At 45.0% G+C, this 23,943-nt stretch overlaps 2 protein-coding genes across 2 annotated transcripts; both read left to right on the top strand.

Moving 5' to 3' along the window:
* The first annotated feature begins 2,508 nt into the window (after positions 1-2,508).
* LOC135370431 (kinesin-like protein KIF12) lies at positions 2,509-20,887 on the top strand. Its single transcript, XM_064604171.1, has 15 exons — positions 2,509-2,561; positions 12,265-12,354; positions 12,419-12,497; positions 12,562-12,689; positions 15,381-15,450; positions 15,564-15,695; positions 15,791-15,923; positions 16,598-16,840; positions 16,912-17,030; positions 17,667-17,771; positions 17,873-17,953; positions 19,326-19,498; positions 20,513-20,620; positions 20,684-20,790; positions 20,847-20,887. The coding sequence occupies exons 1-15, from the start codon at positions 2,548-2,550 to the stop codon at positions 20,885-20,887; spliced, it is 1,623 nt and encodes a 540-aa protein (XP_064460241.1). The 5' UTR covers positions 2,509-2,547.
* LOC135370407 (uncharacterized) lies at positions 20,856-22,840 on the top strand. Its single transcript, XM_064604149.1, has 3 exons — positions 20,856-20,977; positions 22,134-22,402; positions 22,556-22,840. Exons 1-3 carry the CDS (start codon positions 20,922-20,924, stop codon positions 22,639-22,641), a joined length of 411 nt encoding a protein of 136 aa, XP_064460219.1. The 5' UTR covers positions 20,856-20,921; the 3' UTR covers positions 22,642-22,840.
* The last annotated feature ends 1,103 nt before the right edge of the window (positions 22,841-23,943 follow it).

Below are 23,943 nucleotides of genomic sequence, written 5' to 3'. Positions count from 1 at the left end.
CGGGAGCTTTCCTTCTCTCTGGCTTGAGCGGTAAACAGTTTGCAACGTGCTCACCCGGCTAGACGGCGCTACGCTTTCAATATGGCGTCGTCCACGAGAAAACATTTTGCAACATTCCGTTCAGGATAGCTGAAAGTATGCATCTGTTAATCCAGCCCTTTCTTCTTCTTCTTCTTTCTTTCTTTTTTTTCTTGAGTCTCTCTTGCGAGCAGCTTTTTCGATTACGACTTTCAAGTAGAAAGTGTGACTTTAACTGGATGTGCCAATGTTGTAAACCATTCCCGTGTACATTCGCATATGCTAGATGTGTTCTGACAATGTTATATATACGCAGTGTGTATATGTGTGTTACAGATGTTGTATACAGTATAGCGGCCCGCGCCATTACCAACGTAAACAGTTCCTTGTGGTGTTACATTGTACATAGAAGGTTGTGTATTCAATATGCTTGTACTACATACCATTTCCGAAAGATGTGTAAATAAAGCTTTTCTAGAGTGGAACGATTTTATGGAAAATAGAATTAACCAGTAAAAAAAAAAAGAAAAAAAAAGAGATGGGGAGCTGTACAACAAGAAGGCATATAGGATAGTATGGGACATTCCCAGTTTTTTGTTTCGGTTTCGATTTTGCTTATTTTTGCATGTTATTTAGAATCAGGGCCATCAAATTAAAATGGGGCCACAGCAGCATTATTCACAAGCTCTGTGAACGGCTCCATACTAGTCATTCAATGACCCTGCATCTAAAGACATAAAAAGAAACTTACACCAAAATGACCTTCTTCGGAGGACCTGTATCGTGCAAGCGGAAAGACCGATTTAAAGTATGTTCTCTAAAAAAATGTGCAATTTTAGTCCTTTGGGGGACTAGGCACCTTGCGACAGCCGCTAGTCCCTTCTGAGACCAACTGCACGGAAGTTTATGTGAAGTTTGGGGACGTTTTGCGATGCTGGGGAGTACATTGCACGGTAAGGGAACTAAAATGGAAAAGTATAACAAAAAAGTATAAGTAAAATGGAAAGTATAGCTGCAATCTAGCGGAGTAGAAGCTGGAATTGCTCCCCAATGTACTCCTTCTCTCCTTGGAGTGCAGGGCAGAGATGGTGAAGGTCCACGTTTCATAAAAATTAGGAATGAAAGACGTTAAATTTATTACTTAAAACGTTATTTGACTTCTCTAAAAGTTATTAAAGGTTAAAAATACTTTAGTATAGCAGTAGATGAATTAAATATACAGTGGCAGGACTTAAGAAAGGATAAGGAAGCGTATCTAATTTCCGGCAAGTCGCGCAATCTGTAACCTGTGTCATAGTAGGCTGCACCGTAATAAATCAAAACGGAAAGGACAGCGACCTCTAGCGGTGCCTCATAGCCAATAGTGACGACAGGTCGAACGCATGTGCCAGCCGAGTGTAACAGACCTCCTGCTGAGCAAGAGCAACGACCACCAGTGCTTTGCCCTGTACAGTGCAGGAAAGAAAACAAGAGCACATCAGCTCACCTACACTGCGGGAGCACTGAGGCAGTGCCAGTGTTGCATAGCATACACTGGTAGAAAGAGCAACCATTATTATGTCTAAAATAGTAGTTGTGGTTGGGAGAGCGGCACGTGACGTTAGGACGAACCAAAAGTAATAATCCATCGCATGAGCGAGCCTTAAAACCTTTTTTTTTTAATATTCTGATAGCGTTCATTATTTTCATCCAGGAACAAGGTGTACCACAAACACGCCGTCTCCGCGGCATCACTGTTCTTCTCTCTATCTCGCTATCGCTTTTGCTTTTAGTTTCTTGTTTGTTCGTGACAGTGAACGTGCCGATATTGGCATTTTTCTAGTCGTCACCTTTTCAGTCGAGTTTTTTTTTTTTAATCATCACCTCAAGAAAGAAGAGAAAGGACGACACAAAGCAATAGCGAAGAAGGAGAAAAAAAAAAGCAAGACCGTCAGGAAGCAAATATTACCGACCGCGTGTGCCATGTTATACCTAAAGAATCAAAAGAAAACAAATCAATTTTTGTCCTATGACTTTCTAAACTGTTTATCACTAGCTCACGGCACCTGACTTTTCGTAAAATGTCAAATCCACTATGCTTCCAGTGGCCTTCCAAGAAGCAACCTTGATCAAAAGTAAGTGCGCCGCGAGGACCGAACACAGATCACGTCGTCCGTCTTCGTTCGTCCGCCCACCACCAGGCGCAACCGACGCCGTTACCATGACAATACGACGACGCGAAACGTCAACAGAGACGACATGTCATTTTTTTTTACTTGTTTATATTTACCGGTTCGAGTAAACGTCCAACATTATCAATCAAGAAACTCAACGGCGCTTCATCATCTGCTTTGGTCTTCTGCTACGTTGAACAGTCATCAGAGTAGTCTGCTAACAGTTAGTCCGAAGTGCACGAGTACTTCTTCGTAAGCGAGAGTACCGCCGGCAAAATGAGACCGTAGAGGTCGCTAGTGTCAACTTTATTTCCACATGGTGTCCCTGACGGTGCCATACCGCTCAGCGCAGGAAAGGGCATTCACAAGCAGCGAAATGTCAGACAACAGGTACGTTATTTATCATATCGCTGCTCGAAACCATATACCATCTCTTTATTACCATCATTTAAATCAGATCGATGGCATGACCGCAGCATCATTCTCTTTCTTGATCGTAATGGGCAAATGCAAACGAGTTGGCATGAAGTTCTATTTCCATAATATCGCCCGCACTTAGTATGACGTTTCCCCCTTGCACGCACGCACACGTTTTTCTTCAGTAATGGACCCTGACTGTTCATCCGGGAGAGAGTGTACCTAGTCGGAAACGGCGAAATCGAGGTACCACACGCGAAAGTCGGCTCTTTCCTTTACTACCACATCGTCTGCTTCCGATAACTTTACATTCGTTTTGTGTCGTCTGCGAAGTCTGCGAAGTCTGCGAAAAGACGAGCAGAACGTGAAGCCTTAAGCACATAAGTGTCTTGAGCGACAGCTTCTTCTTCTTCAATCTGCTCATCATGTTGCATTTCACGTTTATCTAGTAGTGCGTAAGTGTCCATATACTAAATAAAATAGGTAATATTACATGAAATTAGTGTGTCAGTCACCACCAAAAAATATCGATGTCATTCGAACATCGAATATATAATTCATCACGCGGCACGCCCCCGGAAGTCATCAACGAAAGTGTTTGCCTACTTCGGCATAAAGTGCTTTTCGTGTGTTTTGCGTCGCCCACGTTTATAATGATGTGCCTTATTTCCGTGCTTGATGCTCTCGGCAAAACCTCCAAGCGCAGTATAAGATTTCACCGTCTCACAAAATGAAATTTATAGAACTGAGCTTGATGCAGGCACCTTAACCTAGAAAAAAGATCGTTCCTGTTATAAAATGTTTTCTATTAATTTCTCTACTGATCGGAATATGTCTGTACACCATCCATTACTCTTTCTCTACTTCATCCCTTACTACGGCTCTGTACTCATTTCTCATTCATATACATCCGCAAATATTTCTCATTCGTACATTCATTGTATGCTGAACGGTTGGAGCAGCAACTACAAGGTGGCTTCTCCACATATAGACTCGAGTTGTGGTGAAGCACGCTTTAACGAAACATCTTGTTGCACACGACTTTTTGTTTCTTTCCTTTTGTCTTCTCCGTTGGAATTATTACATGGATTGGGATTCGTACAGATATGGTAATCATGTGACAATGATGAAAACTGTCTCTTTTCTTAGCTACAAAACTACACGCAGACTACGTGCTCTTTCTTTTTAACTTTATTTTTTCGGCAAAAACATGGCTCTTGTACAACCCCGAAAATAAAAATTGTGTCAGTACGGTAATATAGGAAGACACACGCGATGTGCGACACACTGCCACTTCAGAGAACAATTTACAGTGCTGGAATTTCTGTACAGCTGTGTCAGACAATATCCTGTGGTTTTGTAAGTCATTTATATTTTTACCTACCAATCGGTCCGCGTTAAAGTACACTAGTTATTGTCCTAAAACTTTCTACGACCTTTTGTCCTCATAACTCCTACAACAACAACAAAAAAAAAAAAAAAAAAGAGAAAGGAAAGAGAGAGAGAAAAGAGCTAAGATACCAATCGTCCCTGGATTTCGAACCGTCGCTCACCAAAAAACAGCGGCTATAAATACATTTTTATGTTGATCGACTGGGTTGATAGACAACGACGAGCTGAACCATAGACGTTTGGAGAACGCCGGTGACACTGATACTTTGTCAAGCGACGGACATCGATCGCTTACCGCTTCCTTGAATCTGTGCGAAGGCCGCGGGAGATCAAGAAGAAATTAATTTAGTATCGATTATCGATTCGCCCCGGTCGCTGTCTCAGTCTCGACCGCTCATCAGATTATACTCTCTCAAGTGAAGTAGCATAGTGATAAGGCTTATAGGGTAACAACGTGTTCTTAGCCGAGTATGTGTACTTTTCGAGAACTGTCCTACAATCTTTTCAACATTTATAAAAGCAAGATTCGTTGATCTTTTGTCCGCTTTTTCTTCTTTCTTTGTTGATGAGGTACCCAAGGGACACCCCGTGTTGTGACCTTTATACCTTTTGTGCACCGACATTATACGGCCATGAATGCTGCATGTCATACCAAGGACGAATATGGGTATAATATCATTACTCATCCATCATTTCATCAGCTCATCATTTCATATTTCATACTAACCAACCTGACCTGGAGTAGTTGATTAATTGGTACAAATTTAAGTGACAAATTTTCTCACTCATCGCCACTGCAAGGTATTTGTTAGTATTATTATTATTCTTTGTTTTATTTTCTGACAACAATAACAATTTCATTAATGACGTAGTGCAAAAAGAAGAAGAAAAAAAATTTGTTTAGGAACAATAGTCACTATGAAATTTAAAGTTCGAGAAGAAACCCGTTCATCTTTGCATTGCCTAGAAAAGAAAACGAAACGTACAAACGTTTGCAAATAATTAGTCGTCTTGACCGTGTACAGACAAATACCGGCAACTGTAATGACCAAGCACTGCAAAGACCAATATGTCAAGCAGGAGTGGACATTCCAAGCCGCATCGCCATACGCGCGCTAGTTGCAGAGCACCCCATTCGATGGCGCCACCGTTCTTGCTCTCGGAACCGCTTGCTTTCCGGAAAAAATAGCTGCACATCAGATGTTATCTCCACAAGAGCAGCGCCACGCGCTGGGAACTGTAGGCGCGGAATGCAACTTGCCGCCGTGTAAGTAATGCATGATTTGTCATCTTGCCTATCTAATTGACCCTACAAAAACAGAAACAGAAAAAAATGTAGAAACTGTCTCGAGCAATTGCTCGCTGACTATGGAAGTCTGTAAACCACGTGCCATGTTGAACCACATCCCGTACTCTTTGTGATATTCTAATGCAGCATCCTATGACAGTTGATGAATGACTGTCAGGTGTGCTGCATGTGCTAGGTTTTCTGTGTTCGTGTTATCGATACTTGATGCAAGGCATTTCCATACATTACCAATCGACCCATCAAGTGAGTTGACCGACACGTCTTACAGAAGTTCGGGTGACACTCAAACACAGTAGACACTGAAGCTTTCTACGTTCATGTACGGTGAAAGCTTTCGCGTGGTGGACCACGCTTCGAGTAGTTTGTACTTGGGAAATAGAAAATAAAATATAAGGAAGAGCAGAGATGTTAATTAGATCGTCATGTTAGATAGTTCACGATGTTAATCAGATCGTCGCTACGTTGTCACATATTATATCATTCTGCACAACGAAATTTGGTGTCATCAAGTATAGATCAAATGTTGGTCCACCTACATGGCAAGCTTTCACGCACAAAGACTGTTGGTGCAGTGAAGCACGCTTTCCGTTAAGGCAAGATGCTCACAAGCGATTTTTCTGTCCTTTTTTTTGGGGGGGGGGGGGGGGGGCGGGGGTATTCCGAACACTATTTTGTTTTAAGAATTACATGGCTTCAAAGATACATATGTTAGCGTCGCAATAACTAACAGAGAAAGAAATTTATTGGAAGAAAAACCCAGACGGTATCTCGTTGATGTGAACACCACGTCAGCGATGCAGAAGGACACTACAACTTGTTAGCTGAACATTACTTAGTGATCCCGATACATGATTCACATGTGCCCTCATCGCAGGAATATTGACCAGTTCTCAGACGTCGGGAAATATCTGAACGATTTGTTGGCTTTGTGGAAGCTTGGAGTTGTCAGCTCTCAGTTGGGGTTCTGGAGTTCTTGGAGTTCTTATATTAGTGGAGGTGAATTACCAAGCTTAGACCCTGGCGCCAACAACTCATCAGGTCTGGGGAAGACGTTCCTGCAATTTCGGCTTTGACACGCATAGTCCCTGGTGCGTGTCCACCCGCCTCCCCCACCAACTGGAAGGCACTTCCCACTACCAACTAATCCACCGTGGCCTGTCCTTAACTGCGGAAGCAACGTCGGCGGAAGGTGCTGTTCTGTGCCGGTACAACTTCAGGCTCTGAGTTCTCTGTTGTTATTCCGAATATGGTTCCATTGCAAAAACGTGGTGTATTAGAGCACGATGTCGTATGTAGAATCCTTTTCTTTCGCCTAGTTCGCCTAATAGTAGTTTGGCCTCGAGTGAGAGGGACGGAAGTTTTCCTTGTACTTCGGCTTCTCCCAGGGAAGACCTTGAAGTACGTGACGTTGAATATAGTTGCCGCTTCTGGCGTTATTGGAATTGTGTACACAGAAAACTATCGCGCGCGAAAAATAATACGGGTATCGCCTGCAGACCAAGTTGGTTTCTTCAGCTCTGATGCAGAAAAGTATGGCGTTTGTGTCAAAACATCATTGGGCCCTAGGCAGGTCTACCTACACCGACAATTTCTTCAGAAAGGCTCGAGACTTCGTGGCTTCCTTGGCTGCTCTTGATTGTTCTCACAAGACCAACTTGTTGGGGTTTGCAGAATCCATGCGTATCATCAAACTGTTCTCTTTCACAACGTTTCCTCCATAGGTTCCCTTGCGATACCTCATGATGGGAGCTTCTTCTTCTTCTTTCTTTCTTTTTTTTTTGTTGTTGTTTAGTGCCTTTTGAACATTTTTTGGAAGTTCTAGCAGACATTTCTAGATGGCTTTACGATTCCTGTTCGACATGGATTGAGCGACATGGAGCAAACATAACTACACGAACCATCCCCAATCCTGTGTCAGCGTCTTCCAAAGGGTTCGTTACTCCATATTGCTGTCCTGGATGCCCACTCTCCCCTGCTAACAGATTTATCATCCTAATCCTTTTATTTTGCCAAGTTGTTCTCGTACTTTGCTCGATGTATACGCCAAATGTCACAGTCCCGCAACGAAACATTTCGCGGTCCCCCCCCCTTCTTTAGTTTATATTTCACTTGCTCTTTCCCCTAAGCTTAAAGTATAGCTCGATCTAGATATCATTATTGAAAGGTTTTTGTTTTCATATTTTTGGCAGCGAAAAATTTATACTTGTGTCTAACCTGCATATTTCTTTTTATTTATTTAGTCAACACATTCAGTCAACATCACCGCGTTTCTTTGTATCTAACCTCTTATCTTGCTCGGTGTCGTTTACCAATAAGTGTCACATAGAAAACATTCTACACGAGAGTGTCCCTTTCAAGTTTTCGTGATAATATTTTTCACTCTGCCTTTTCAAAACAACTTTCGCAAAAAGGATTACACATCCTCACACGTTTTGCACGCTATTTGCACATTACGCAAAACAATAAAAGGATATTACCTCAGCTTGCGTGTCTGATACAACTATCTTTTTTCCTTCTGAGATGCTCTGCAAGATATCACATCACGTGACGCAACTACTAACACACTCCGCAGATCCTTTGTAGAATACACATTCATAATAAATGCGGAGAACAAAGTAGAATAACTCTCTCTCTCTCTTTCTCTACCATCGGCAACTTATTACTATTGTATGTGAGGTCGGCAGGCACTAATCAATTGAAGCTTCAAACAGAACGCGGCGCCGCTCGAAGGGAAGCAGGACCGCCCTTGGAAGTTCGATTTATGCGAGCCTTCGCTGGTTGCTAGCGTTGTGACGAAAGGGTACACCCTCCTATATCGAAACATACGAATAGACAACCAAATGAAAAGAAACGAAAGAGTAAAAATGGCGAGGCCTTGAATGTGTAACGCATCCAACGCATGTATGAGCGACAGATATTGATCGGGAAATTGGACGAGCGCGTGAGCAACGCTTCGCCGGAATGTATGAGTTAGCAGGAAGCCCCCCCCCCCCCCCCCCCCATTATGCGAATACAGCGAAAGATGTGTAGCATTGAATTCAGCGTGAATGAAGTAAAACGTGTTATAAGGCGTTGTGGTCACGCGCTGGCTGTGATAGTGCGACGATATTCAGCAAATCTTTCTCCTTCTATTTATCTAGCCACGTGTATCTATTTCAAACATAGAGTGTCTTTCTTACGAAGGACATTTTGAAGGAACGGTGGTCGTGGTAGTTCTGTGCAGCGTAAAAAATTATCATCGTTGTAAACGGGTGTGGTTATGCGTACGAAAAAAATATGGAGATCGTTGTAAACGGGTTTCGCCCACATTTCCGGGACTTACTAACCGCAAAGTCTTGTTTTTGAGTATATACTTCGTCAGTGGCGTTTGATGACTGTGGTACTATGACCTGATAGTGGACGGGTTAGTCAAGAGAAGCTCTCACAGCACAGCCCTTAAAAGCGATATACGCAGTCTTTGTTTGGGATCGTAAACAGTGTATCAGCGTATATACTGGTGTAGCGCTTGTAACACTTTTGCAGCTTAAGGTGATTATTGAGATAACTGAAGGGATGGCGACTAGCTGGCACAGATTCATAGTGCAAGAAAACCTTGAGCTTGAGGAACGTTCCTCAAGCTCAAGGTTTTCTTGGACTATAAAGTAATTGTGATGTGAACGTGGCGTGTTGTGAGGAAAACCTTCTGGCAAACCCATTGTGAAGAAAACCGTAAGGAAAACGAAATAAATGTCTCAAGCAAGAACAGCAAACAAACAAAATAGAAGGACACGGTTGCAAAACATATGGCTCGCAAGACAGAATGTAAAAGCTTTGTTGAGCATCTCAATTATCGATATCAACTTCGCTTCTCTTTTTCCTTAATGTACTCAACACGTTTCCAATCGACCCCGTACGGCTGAAACTCGGTCGTTGTAAATAATAAGAATGCCTTCGTGCTTTTCCCACTGGCAGTATCGAATGTGAAGGACACAGAAACAGCGAGGAGAGTGAAATTGACGAGGGTCGATGGGGGTGAATGGAGAGAACACTATAGAGACGTTCTCAGTATTTTGTTCGCGCGGTATAACACGCCTTCACAAAACGATTTTATTGTACAAAAATTTCAAAAGGTCTTTCACGTCGGAAAGCGGAGCTGGTCAATGTCTATTTACTTCTCTTTTCTTTCCTTTTTTTTTTTTTCTCAAACTTCGCATGGCGATTTGCTTTCATTTTCTTTCTTTTTTCGCTTGTACGCTTCATTTTGCAAGATTTATCTGACATGTATGCTGTTCTCATGCGTGCCCATCATCGCCAAAGAGAGAGAGAGAGAGAAACAAACATAGGTACGGATCTCCAAGTGACTACCAATCTCGAGCACGTCTTGGACATCTCTTTTCACAATCACATAAGATAACGATCGCGGAATTATCTTCAAAATCATCCTGGTTGACTGTAGCAGTCAGGCGTCGATTTACACAAAATGTGAATCAACAGGACTACATTTGTGTGGCGACATGGTGCACATTCCGCACCTTTGTACTACGGATAATTTCGGCCACCTCGCAAATTCGCCGAGCTCCAACACGTGCACGTCCATCCATGTAACACCGCTTTGCCAATCATACTCCCCATGTTAAGAAACGTAAAGTCCAATGACGCATGCATCGGCGGGTGCGTCAACACGTAGCCGCATGCGGGAAAGGCAATCCATAGCCCAACGACATCGATTCCCACGCGTGCACACACCAACGACGGCGACTTGCACCCTGATATGAGGCCGCCATCCATTTTGCACCGGCAGCAAAAAGCCCGCGGCACGCAACCTGCTGGACCCCCATGTAGGTATACACACAATATTCCCATAAGCCTTCATGCTCTTAATGGCGTGTTGCCGAGGAACGCGATTTCTAAAAGAGTTGACGTCGAAGTCCCCGCTTGAAAAATAATGGCAGTGAACTATTGCCGCGCTTGGCGTGCTGCATGAATATGTCAAGGACCATTGACACTAATGATGTGTAAGGGGTGTATAGGTAAGCTGTTCACCTGTCCTTTGATTGTGAGGACGTCAATGGACGTACACTCACGTACAGGACAGTAGACCTTACATGCAGTCACGTCGACATTTTTCATCTGAGTAAAAGGGAAAGCTGTGTATCAGCTTTTACGTTTACTGCACTTTGCTTCAATGTAGCACCAAAGAATCAACGCCAGTTTGTTCCTCCGCTACAGTCAGCGTCCTGTGTGCCACCTGTAGCACCGCTAAATAAGACCCTGATCTACGTGCGCGTACGTGAGACAGTTTCGCGGCACGACAGAGGACAGAGGGCAAATACTACTCAGCTGCGAGAGATATAGAGCAAGTCCTGAAGTGCAACGGAGTGTCACCGTACTCAAAGACTGGCCAGTCGGTTATCTGCAAGCTGTGTTCCATCCTCAGGGCTCTCCTGGAACATACAGCCTTCTGGGAATCTAGTAGGGGAACATGTTAGCCCTAAAAGGCGTGCTGGAGTAGGTGATCCAATGTGGACGTGTGCCAAGCTCTTTATATTTTCATTCCTTTTTCAAATCAAATCAAATCAAACCGTCACCGGGACACAGGGACACCGCTAGGTGTCCCTGTCGGCGGCATCAGCCGACAGTGGTGGTGGAGGTGGCACCGTTACCGAACGTTGTAACAAAAGTGGAAACACGTGCGACAACACTGGTTTACGAGTTCACAGCCATATTGTCGCCCTCTAGCCGCAGGTATCCCGTGTACCTACATTATAGCATTTCATGTTTAACGCACACTCCGGTGTCTCCAAGCTCTTTCTCTTTTAATATCGAAGCCTATAAATGAGTTTATACCAAATGATTTCGCCGCACATGGAGTTCAATGACCACTCCCTACATCTGCCTATGCAATTACTATGCATGCATGAGCGTAGATCGCCATATTTCATGCACTCGAAGCACGTCGATGTATCGACTTCATGTACCATCTTCACGTGCAATGTGGCAAGGAACGTGTCGAAACACAAGACATCGATTTAAAAAACTCATTTTCTCTCAACTGCAAAAGTTCGTGGACTTGCAGAGGGGGTGTGTGTGTATGGCGTACTACAGAAAAGTATGGTGTATTATAGTTTTCTCCAAACAGTTGATGCGTTACCATATAAACGGGGCAAAAATGACAAAAGGAATGTAACCCACGCACGCTTTATCAGGTCAGCACCAGTCGATTAGTTTCCCCGTATCTCCATAGCTCCTGACCCTGATCGGTTATGAAACCTAAGCACGACAAAAACATTGGAGGCCAAGGTTTCTCAAACTAAGACTTAGCAGAGGTCAAGAACGATTAATAATAAGAAAGACCATTTGCGTCGTGGATTCCCAAGATCAATGGGGCTGCATAGTACCTAAGCCGCTGTGGAAGTATAGAGTAGAGAATAGTAGAGTAGAGTATAGGAAGTAGAGACGGTATAAAGTATTATGATCCTGTATAGCACCGGAAAAAAGTATCCCATACCACATCCTCTTATTATGGCTGGGTACACACTGCAATCCACATGCCTCCCACTGCATTCTCGCAAAAAAAAAAAAAAAAAAAACAACCAAAAAAACTGTGCATTTATGTAATCGAAAGTATATAATTAATTCCCAGTTTTGAGAAGTATGACGTCATATGATTCGCGTCTGGCAACATTACTCCTCGAAGGTCTGGCAGGTGTGGTCTTCCAACGTGGGACGGAGAGTGGAGACCGGGAAGGCGCACACGTAATGTTCACTGACGGCATTAATATTTTGCATGCGGAGTCCTTGAGGGAGGTTGATTTATATTACGATGATGATGATGATGGTAATAAAATACAATTTTTACTCCATGGTGGCACTTTGAATACCCTATCCCACGTCCAATGGCTGGTAAAAAGATCGCAAATATCCTAAAAACCAGCAAGCATCTTGAATCGCCTTTAGTCCCGAAGGTGAAAGCATGATGTGCTAATGTCTTCCCAGGCCAAGCACGGCGTCGTCACAGGACTCATTGATGACAACGCATCCGGACGACGCTGGCGGAGACTTCGACAACATCAACGTCGTGGTTAGGTAAGCAGACGACAGTCAGTGAAATATGAAAGTGTCACAACACCCCCTCTCACTCGTGCGACAGAGTGAGACCCCTGACGCAGCAGGAAACCTCAAAGAGGGACCCGCAGGCCCTAAACTATCCCGGAGAAGGACAAGTGCTTGTAAGTGTTTTTCGAGCGGTGTAGTAATCGTAATAGGTGATACTCTCTACATAACGGTATACAGGTGGAGGATCCGAATTCGGGCCAGACGAAGCTCTTCACGTTCTCCGTGGTGTTTGAACCAGAGGCCAATCAGGACGATGTCTTCGAGCACTGCGGCATCAAGCGGCTCATCGATATGTCGCTCGACGGGTGAGCTTTTAAGCCGGGTTGGATTGGAAAAGAAAGAAAAATATGGAGAGGTTTAAGCCGGGTTACTCTTGGCGTTTCAAGCCCATCGCTCTTATAATACCTATAGTTGGCGAAGGAGGAGGGACATGTCAATGACTGAGCATGCAACCACGATACATAGGGCAGCCGCAATATGTGTTACGAGGCGCGCTGTTTATTTATTAATTTAATTAATTAATTAATTTTTTAATTCCGCGTTAGCGCCGCGAAGCAACTGTGGCTATGAGCGGCGTACAGGCGTGGACAGATGGAGAGAGGACAGCAGGAAGGAGTGGGGGAAAGGGGGGTTAGTATGCGTCCTGGGCCGACTTCAGGGAGAACCGTGCCGACATTCGCCTGATAAGTCTTCGAAAAACCCAGGAAAAACCTCAGACAGCACAGCCGGTGGTGGGATTCGAACTCACCACCTCCCACTCTTCAGTAAGACCGCGTGCTGTTTTGGTTTAGCCTCACGAAATTCAGCGATGGATGTTTCACGGCATGCGTTCGTTTCTCGTTTTCGCATTTTTAAAATATAGAATGGCTTTCATCGAGGCTTGTTTCCCGTTCTGCTAACCGGCTTCTGCCCGGAATTCCCTAATTAAACAGTTAATTAATTAATTTCAAGTAATTAGTCGGTAGTTACATACTCTCTTCAAGAGGATGTCCGTCTGGCTGTATAACTCAACTGCAAAAGCGTCATCTATGCTGCTCTCATAGCATTTTCATAAAAAAAATCTGTAAAGGATTAGAAAAATGCCCTGTATATAGATAGAATGTCAGAGGAGCCTTCTTGTATAATGGACACGAACTTTGTCACTTCATTTAAACAAATGAGTCCTCCAGAGCAGAGCTGGTGTACATTGTGCTTTGCAAGCGCATTTCACAATCCTTGTTCTCTAAACGGAGTATTATGTTAAACGTTTGGTTAAAATTACTGACATCGGTATAATTCTTTAGTGGAGCAGAAAAACAAAATTTCAGTAACATGTGGAAAGCCCAATATTGATTTCACTCCAGGTCGCTATGAAAGCATGCATTGACACTATCGTGATATGGGTGTGTAATATTTGTATCACGTGCTGTTATCTTGTTATTGAATGTTATTGAATACTGGCAGTTGAAGAAAAGGCACCAGCAGTGGGATTCGAACCCACATCCTCTGGTTGTTGGTGTCTGCTGGTCTGCCTCAACCACTACAGCGTTATGTTGTTAGGACTGTGCTGTTGCGTTTCTAGTTCAGCCGCAAGCACATCTACTCGAGATACTGCTCGGAAATAGAGACGTACATGTGCACGTCGTTCAATGCGGGACATTGATATCACCGCAGCTCACACATGTTTCCCGATCTGAGTCTTTCCAAGAGTAGTGCTGTACTACAGATTGGCAAATGCAAACGTGACCAGTCCGCCGCAAAGCGTTTACATAGTCGGAAAGTCATTTGTCAAGTCGATACCGGTGGCTGTATCGAACGCGCAGAAGCCCATATTCTATTCAAATGCGCAGGGCGCATATATGCGCAGGGGCAATATTTTCAAGAGACGCGCACTATGGTTCATCATACGGCACGTGTTCTGTAGAATCCTTGTCTACTCCCTCGTGAATAGCGTAGAAACAGCACGTGCGGGTCGTGCTAATAAGATTATAAGTTTTATAACATATTGAATGCCACAGGCGCAATGTGCGGGCTGTATAAGTGTATTTCACTGGACGGCGATGCCAGCCGTTGTTTCTCTTTCACACTCGCCGCTTGGGTTCAGTATCTACGTATATATCCTAGAAATTCAGGTGGCGAAGAGGTACATCTCAGTAACTGACCCGCCATGATAGATACTGTGGCCTAACGTGTTTCGAATGGCATCTCCTATACATGATTAGTAGGCTGTTGTCACATGTCGCAGTATAGGACGTTTGTACGGTACCACGGTACAGCTTTCATCAGAGTCAACTTGAACGCCACTCCGGCCCGCCGGCCCTAGTGGTGCTTAGTGGAAATAACGGCGGAGGGTGTCTTGGTCATCTATTTACAGTTAAGGGGGGTGACCCTCGTTATGAAGGCGTTCTTTTCTGCTAGGCGCTGCCAGGGTGGCTCTCTTCCCTCTTCGCAGGCTAGGTAGGCTTAGGCTTGGTGGCGCAAGCTGCCGCCCGCTCCAAAGGGAAAAGCCACAGTGTCCGTCCATCCATCCAGGCTCGAGCAGTGTTCAAGTTAACTTTGACGCGAGCCGTACAGTAACCCTTCCTTACGGAATAAGAAGCAACACAGACATATCCGTTGATAACAGAGAAAAAAAAGAAAAACGCAATCCACACGCGAAGCCTAGAGGAAAAACACTAATTGGATTGGACTGGATTGGATTGGATTGCGTACTAGGAATGCCGAGGCGGAGAAGTGCCGTTGCGGTACCTATCATGGCGGCTCCTAGATGTCGACGTTAGAAGAGGGCTTCGCCTCCTAACAAATCTTTATCCTTACAAAATCCGCCTATCTCTCTTTCTCTCAACTTTTCTTCTAGCCTCTCCCATTACAATATATATGACAAGACACATGCACAAACGAGTACTATATGGGCCTGAGTGTATAAAGTAACTGCAATTGATGCTGGAGGTGAATCCGCACGGTTGTGCTCAATCGGTAAGATGCAAGCGGGCCTTATTTTCCCTTTCTTTTCTTAGATTTGCCAGTACCATTATGGCTTACGGGCAAACAGGAGCCGGAAAGACATACACCCTCACTGGGCCACAGGTGAGCGAAAATATTAAAACAAAACGCCTAACTGCAAGTTTCTGTATAGCCCGATGTGCAGCGAGGGTAAATAACTCATAGAACTACGTACTGCTACAACGTCTTCATTGCAGGCGACAAAAGGAGACGGTCAGCAACCAGGAATTATTCAGCTTGCCTTCGCGTATCTCTTCAATGAGATTCAGCAAAGGAAAGGGGTCGAATACATCGTTCAGGCATCTTATCTTGAAGTGTACAGAGAGCAGGTCTGATTCCTTGACCATCTTGAGTTCGTTGCTCTGGTATCTCCATTGGCGAGCGAGAAGTTGAGAGGCGGACATTTTTCGTTACTCTGAATTAGGTGTTGGACTTGCTCAATCCTTCGCCCAAGGCTCTCCCGGTGAGGTGGTCCAAAGACAAAGGTTTCTACGCCGAAAATTTGTTTGTTGTTGAATGCGAAGACCTGGGCGATTTGGACGGAGTTCTTGAAGAAGGTCAGTGCTGGTTGATACTCGCCTCGGAGTGCCTGATGGTTAGCTTAAGTGTTTCGTTCTGTTTCGTTCTGCTTCGTTCTGCTTGAGAGTGAAGCATGTGGGAGATCTTGCGTTCATAATTAGTTCAGCTAAACGCAATCAATAGAGTTTTCAGTCTGGGGATGGACCCTATGGATGACGGACAGGACGCCGAAAACATGTATGCAGGCACTTGAAATCATATCATACTGGTCAAAATAATCTATCATCAAATCATATATCATTTTGCTGTAGTAGATGCTGCGTTGTCTCACAGAGGCGACTGCTGGAGTAATAACAGGAAACGATAAAAAAATAAAAAAGAAAACATCACTATTAGATACGAACGTGGCTTCGGAGGGAAAGATTAGGTCTAAGGGCAAAAGATCTCTTGAACAATAGCAGTCTAAATGTTTCAGGATGTCCCAAGGGGTAATAAAATTGAAGTTACGAGATTATAGTTACACGAAATTAAACTGTGTTGAAATTAACAACGCGGGACTGGCTGGCCCCCTGACTCACATCTGCAAGAAAATGAAAGAAATAATGCTAATCCGTAACTATATCTCAAGTCCTCTAAGGTCGAAACTTCCAAAATAATGACACTCCAAACTGCGACAGTCTGAGTGCCATGACGATAACGGCGTTGCTTGCAGGGAGAAAGAATCGACAAGTTCGAAGTCACGAAATGAACGAGCACTCCAGTCGAAGCCACACAATACTTAGCATCAGCTTGGCGTCGGAGATACAAGACCCGGACGACCTCAACACGTACATCCGTCGACAAGGGAAACTCAGCCTCGTTGATCTGGCTGGCTCGGAGAAGACCAAAAAGACCAACAGCAAAGGAACGACGCTCACAGAAGCGAACAACATCAATAAGTCACTGCTCGTCTTGGGTGAGTAACAGCATATAGGACTGCAAGCAAGTTCACCGTGGCAGCTTAATCCATGACCACCGATGTTACAGGCAATTGTATCTCTAGTCTTGCTGATCCGAGGAAAAGGTCAGGCCACATACCATACCGGGACAGCACGCTCACGAAGCTTCTGGCTGACAGTTTAGGCGGCAGTGGGATGGCGCTTATTGTAAGTAGTTTTTAGGGCGCACGAGTACTATATAGTGTTATGGGAATATTTATTGAGCACGTGCAAAGAAACCGATCGACCTTCCAACAATACCGACTGTTATGTACACTTTCCCCTCCCACCTCCTCCTAGTCACTTCACTGCAGAAGTGAACGATTCCAGGCCGCCATTTTGACGCTATCGGTCACCATGCCGCGCTACACAAAGGGAGCTAGTATAGTAGCTTGAAAATAATGTAGATGCCTCGCACTGATAATAGACTGAACAAAAATTTTTGGTCGCAAATATTCTCTGTGAAGCCGTTCACCACTAGTCAATATTACGCAACTACAGCTTGTTAATGAGATGACTCGTCCTTAAAGGGCAATTACTGTTCCTTGTACCTGACCCCGAGGCATTGGGAACATTAATCGTTACCATTAGTACACAAGTTTGTTAGAATACGTCACCCCAGTACATAGAGCTGCCAGGGTCTCATAGATCCCCGACGACACCGAATATCCTATGAATGTACGAATAATGTCCTAACAAATTCGTACATCAAGAGGATATTCGGTGTTGTTGGGGACATCCAATGCACCCGCGGAAAGCCTTTATTGCGTGTGCATCCGGGGTCAAAATCAATACATTTTGCAGATTGCTTGTGTGTCACCCAGTGCATCAAACTCGGCGGAGACTATCAACACGCTAAGGTATGCTTCAAGGGCGAAACGGGTGAAGACGAAACCTATGGTGCGAATGGTGAGCAACTATTTGACTCTGGGGGTATCCCCCCCCCCCGGCTATCTATATCACACGGTTCACCGACCAGTATGCTGATAAATCTGTGTCCTCCTCTACAGGATCCACGGGAGTTGTTGATACTCAGTCTACGTCGTGAAGTCAGGCTGCTCCGTATGGAGAATAGCTACCTGAGACAACAGGTACGTGTTTCAACGAAATGCTTCTCAAAAGTAACGCGCAACGATGTGTGCGGGTGGGTGGCCGCGATGCGTGGGAAAGGTGCGGGTCATAATGCTCAGGGGTGGCAGCTCGGTACGCCAAAGGGAGAAAGGGAGGAAAGATGATTGTGGTACAGGATAGAGTCACTAAATAGGGCGCAGAGTCGCGACACTGAGCCACGCCGGCGAGCGAGACACCGCCATCTTGGGTCCGGCGTGGCTGCGTCGCCTAGCAACGGAACGCCAAGCTCCGCCCTCTCCCGCCGGAGAACAGCGCGCAGTCGAGCCAGCTCACAACGGAGGAAACCGGTTTTGGATGGAGGGGACTCAACATGGACGGCGCGTTCTTGGAAGGAGAAACCACGTGACACGATCGGCCCAATCGCGGACACCGAACGGCGGCTCCGGCGCGGAAAAGGAATGCGCTAGCTCGGGCACCGTCAAAATTAGGCGATGAAAAATTCCTGGCAAGATATAGCGCTTCAAAGAACTGTCGCGTTTAAAATATCGTATGTCTTAAGAACTAGGATGCTCGTCGTGCCCCTGTGGCCGGCCTTCCATTTGATGCCAATACACACGTCGTATGGCTGGTCTTCCACGATGATTCCAATACATATATATATATATATATACATCTCGTCTTCGGGTGTTGGCGTTGCGATGGTTGTAGACTAGTGCGTTTGTTGCGTTAAAAGGAGCCAGCCAAGAGATATGGCTGGTCTTCCACCATGACGCCAATACATACTGGGTAGAATACTGGGTACAGTTACTATTACAGTTACTGGGTACTATTTTTGAAATGTGATGTGGGCAAGCTTTCACTTGTCCCATCCTACAGTTGGCAATACGAGATTTTCGAAATGCTTGCCGCAGCCAGTCTGCTTGACTGACCTTCCGCTCCGATGCCAATACATATATTACTTGCTGTACTGCTCCTGGAAGATTTTTTTCCCTAAAAATTGCTGAACAGGCCCAAAACGGCAGGAACAGCTATTGCTGTCTCCCTTCATATCCGCGTTCTCTAATGATCCCTGGGGAGGCGACGAAGCAGTGTGTGCCTCTTCGTTTCCAGGGCGAGGGCAGTACTGTTTTTGAAGCGTGATGTGAAGAAACATAGCGCTTGTCCCATCCTACAGTTTGAAATACAAATAGTACCAAAAGAAGCTAAAGCTAGCCTGCCCTTCTTCTTGGAGTACCATTGCTAACGCGGTTTGCCTTGCTGGACCATGTCTTCGAATACGACCTAACGGTTGCGGAGCAGCATTGCTAGCAGTACTGCTCATGGAAAGATTTTTTTCCAAACAGTAAAAATAAAAAAAAATCTGAAGTTGAACTATGACGCTCCATCTCTCAGATGATGAGCAATGGAAGTGGACTGAAGCTCAACAGTGTCATGCCCATCGGAGCTGTTTCGCCCGGTGCGGACTCCGGAATTGACCTTTCGAAAGATGCTGCCACGGAGGAAGGGGAACAGAAGGACGAAAAAGCGTTGCTGCAGAAGTACATGGTCGAGAACGAGACTTTGCGGTGAGTATGCCCAGAAATTATGATAAGCCCGTTTATAACGATTACCCAGATGCAAACCCGTTTATTACGATTGCCCTAAACAAACACGTTTCAAACGATTATCCTATAGGTGGAGCCCGTTTTTCACGACTATTACCCCTACGATGCCTAGCGCGTCAATCCGTTGAATGGAGGATCCGCCCGCACGTGGCAGTTATATTTAAGGCGGATATACTTTTCGCATGAGACAAATTACAAATTCTATTGTAACAAATTTTGCAATGTTCAGCATGTAGGAACAATCTGCAGCAACGACCTTATGAAAGCAACCATGAGATCACGGAGTAGAAGTGTAGTAGTCAATTAAACGAGCAGCACTTAAATAGACTCCACACAGTTTCATATTTCGTTTAAAGATGTCACTTGACGAAAAGGCACCAGCAGTGAGATTCGAACCCAGACCATCTGAGTTCATGTGAGATACGCTACCAGTTACACCATGCTAGCATCCATTGGGTCATTTTGCGGAAGGTGCAGTAACGTGTGTGTATTGTCATCAAGTAAGGAACCTGTCTATGAATCCAACCCCTCCTTGATTCCGTATCTGAGCAACAAAGAAGGTAACCAAAACTACTGTTGCAAACATCAGAGCTTGTGATATATTTCTGGTGGTTGTGGTGGTGGTGATGATGCCTCTGCAAGAGTTCGCCGTTGTCGGCCTCACAGAGGTGTGCAACCTCACGAATAACCCTCTCGGCGCATGCGCATCCTGGGCCGACTTCTAAGGGAACTGTGCCGACTGACACACTTTTACATCGGCTTGAGACACACCTACAAACAATCATTGTGTCGTTGTTATAGGCTCAACACGACTGCAGACGTCTCAACTCTCAGAACCTTTGTTTCTAGAAATACAGCGATATGGTTTGTGATTGACGTTGATTGATGTTGTTATCACCGTTATAAGGAGACGGAAATTAACGTCTTCATGAAATACATTTTCTCTTCTCTTTTTCCTTCCTGCAATACGAACAGGGTTGAAAACGCCACAATGCATCATATGAGGGAGCTCCTCATTAGAGACCACGAGGTTGTGTGCCGCGAAAATGAGAAGCTACTTAGGAAACTTACTGAACTAGAAAGGTAGGGGAAAGCGTCGTCTCTTTACGCATTTAAAAAGTGCCACCTCCCCTACGCTTCTCACAGAAGCCATGGACAGGTCAGCAGTGGCCGGGCCGTACACAAAGCCAGCCCCAGTCCATCGGAAAGGAGAACGCCAACGCTGTCGAGAAGCGGCAGTACGAAGAAAGCAAGTAGAACAATTACGCCTACAAGTAGCCGTTGGTAACCCGGATTGTTATTGTTACAGAATGTTCCAGCAAGGAGCCCGTCACAAGAGAGGAGAAATGACACAGCGAAAGCAGTCAAGTCCAGCGCTGCATCTATGAACCGTACAGAGTCTCCAAGACTTGCTCCCACAGTGCGGAAGATTGGAAACAGGTACTGCGCTGCTCGCCTGCAATTTTAGTCTTATCTTTTGGAACTAAACAGAATGCGAAGTGCTGGATAGGCCAACGATGGGGCACACCTTATCAGAATCTAACAAAATCATATACTGCATCGTTTCTGCAATCTAATGAACCTTTGGGTTCATGATTACAGTACATTCATAGATTATAACGACCATGTCATAATCGTCAACCCCTATGAGGAGCACGTCCGCACGATCCGTTGAGGGCGCTACTCATCGGCCCGCGAGATCTACATCATGATTGGACGACGGAAATTTGAATTTTGAACGCGCGGAAGCGGACGTACGACTACCGTAGCAGACGACAGCAACTGCTCCTATGAAAACGCGTAGAATGATTATGATAATCAACTTTAGAAAGAAGCATCTAGCGTGGGACATCCACCGCTTGTACAAAAATACAAAGGTACGCTGAAGTACAAAGTATTGCAGAAATTGGGGAAGCAATAACCGGGTCGATGAGTAGCGCCACCGCTAGCCTCCAAATGCGGCGCTGGGAAGGGGTGCCCATGACATGGTCGTTATAATCTAGTAGGTCGTGCTTCGTACTCAGGCCAAAAACCCGAAGTTAGAGGTAAGAGAGGTAACAACGAAACTACTCACTTTGCAATTCGCAATTCGAATTAAAATTTAGTCAACTTTCTATAGCTAGCCATACAGTGCAATTCATTTCTATTCTTTTGTGTGTGTGTGTGTGTGTGTGTGTGTGTGTGCCATGAACAATAGCGATATCATGAGCTAGTGGCATAGTGTGACCGCTGGAAGTGTGAATTTTATATAAGCTAAGGGGGAAATAAACTTATCGAGCGTTTGAGACTGTTCCCATGGTAGCGACCCTAGAACCGCCAACCATTCCGTGGATGGTACATAAGTAGTATTTACATTTTACCATAACGGCTGATAACGCCTAACGCAATGCAATGGCTAAGTAGAGAGCCAGGGCCATTGCAAGTTATCTGAGCTCCTGTCAAGTACCAGCCAGAAATCGCAGCTTAGCCCGAATCTTACGTTCTTCCCTACTGTGCGAACACAAGGACATACATCCTAAGGCCACATATCCTATGTAGAGCCTGCATTGGAAATGTCGGAAATCCAAAACGAAGTATCTGCCGATATCCTTTGCAGTCTGAGCGACTTACCGAGGTCGTCACTGAATGGCACAGCGGTACAAATGCATGATGGGAAGGAAAACCACGAAGTGGATGAGCAACGAAGAAACTCTTGGAGCAACGGAATTCCGAAGATCAAAGAAAAGCTAAGTGCCAGGAGTACGTTCAATGGGAAGACCCTGGCGAGAAAAAATTCCGAGAAGAAAACCGTCGGCTCGGTCATATCAGCTCTGACCGGAAGGGGCATCAGGCGCAGCAGCTCCAAGGTAGTGCCGGCAACCAGAGGTGAGGACCAGGTACCAGGCCGTGTAGCCCCACGTCAACAGACTCGTTTTTGCTTCCCCTTATTATTTTTTCACTAATGTAATCAGTATGCTTGCTCATTGCATGTCGTATCAGTCACGTTCACAGACGACCTTTTTGTCTCTCTCTTTGCAGAAGCCAAGAGGGACAGTGCAGCACAAACCCCAATGAGTGCGGAGGGTTCCTCAGTAGACCAATCCGTTCAAAAGGACAGCAGTTGAATCGCGATAAATGAGCGTACGTTTGTGAAGGCTCCTATAAATCATCGAGCTTTTCCACATTGGAAAGGATCAGATAAGAAAATAGCCGTCTATTTTTCACTCGTTGTGTACATAGTTCAGAAGGCACCTGGGGCCTATAAATATAGGTCACACATTCCATCTTCTTTGCTTTCTACAGTTCAATGTAAATAAAAACGCATGTAAATGTAATGGTTCAGTTTTGATATGTGAATCCCAGTGGTTTATCCAGAATCCCAGGAATGAATGGGTGTTGGAAAAAATGGGGGGGGGGGCGTCATTATTATAGTTACGTCAGTTAGTTATAGTTAGTCAGCTGTCCTAGACTCACAATGCCTGCCAAGCGGTACTGACAAAAACAGCAATGTGAAAGGTATCCCTCGCATTATGCATACTGGCAGGCATCATATGGTTCTTGTTACCGACCCTTGTACAGCAGGGCCCGCTTGCACGAACGTTGAGGCGATTCCTCAGTGCTGTACTCCGTAGCTTCGGTAGTGCTTTTTGCACACGATACTCTTCTAGTTGCCTCTCTTTCTTTTAGCACCCGAAGCTACGGAGTGCAGCACTGAGGAATCGCCTCAACGTTCGTGCAAGCGGGCCCAGATCCTTCAGTACGTCGTGCTGCTTGGGAAATCTTCCCCCAAGTATGCTCCGTAGGTGCAGGTGAAGTATGCTGCTGCGTGCTGAATTTCAGATTGGCATGTTAAAAGTTGGCAGTTGGCTCATGGGTTTCTACAGCTATTTACATTCTATTTCAACCTAACTCCACACGCTACATAGAGGGATCTCGCAGGGATCATGGAGAGGATCTTGCTAGCGATACGTGACGTAGTTTCGACGTATAGACTCACTATGCAACGCTTATATTTATTTACACATCTATATTACATGCTACCTGTAATATAACATATCCGCAACCATTTCATGCATGTGCTCATGGCTAGGTTCCTCAATGAAGAGACCATCGGCTCGGCAAATGATACAGGAAGAAACTGCTTACACCAGTAACATGTGTCATCACCGAAGCTCTAGTCGAAAGCAGCGCAACCCTGATGTAAACCAAGTGGGGGGAGGGGTGGGTGAAGAATTCGGGGGTTCAAACCCTCTCCGAAATCGTATGCCTCTGGTAGTGAATTTGGGAGAGGGAAACGAGGGAAGATCCTCTCCCCCATGTAAGGTCCCCGTAGAGCCCCTCCCTAAATACTGTTCTGGCTAAATATATATATATATAATATTGTTCTGCTTTTGTATAGTCACCACTCACGAGAAAACCAATTGCGT

The sequence above is a fragment of the Ornithodoros turicata genome, chromosome 10 (assembly GCF_037126465.1).
Source record: "Ornithodoros turicata isolate Travis chromosome 10, ASM3712646v1, whole genome shotgun sequence".
NCBI lineage: Eukaryota > Metazoa > Arthropoda > Arachnida > Ixodida > Argasidae > Ornithodoros > Ornithodoros turicata.
The sequence above is the reverse complement of the archived record's forward strand: the minus strand, read 5'-3'. Positions and strand labels throughout refer to the sequence as shown.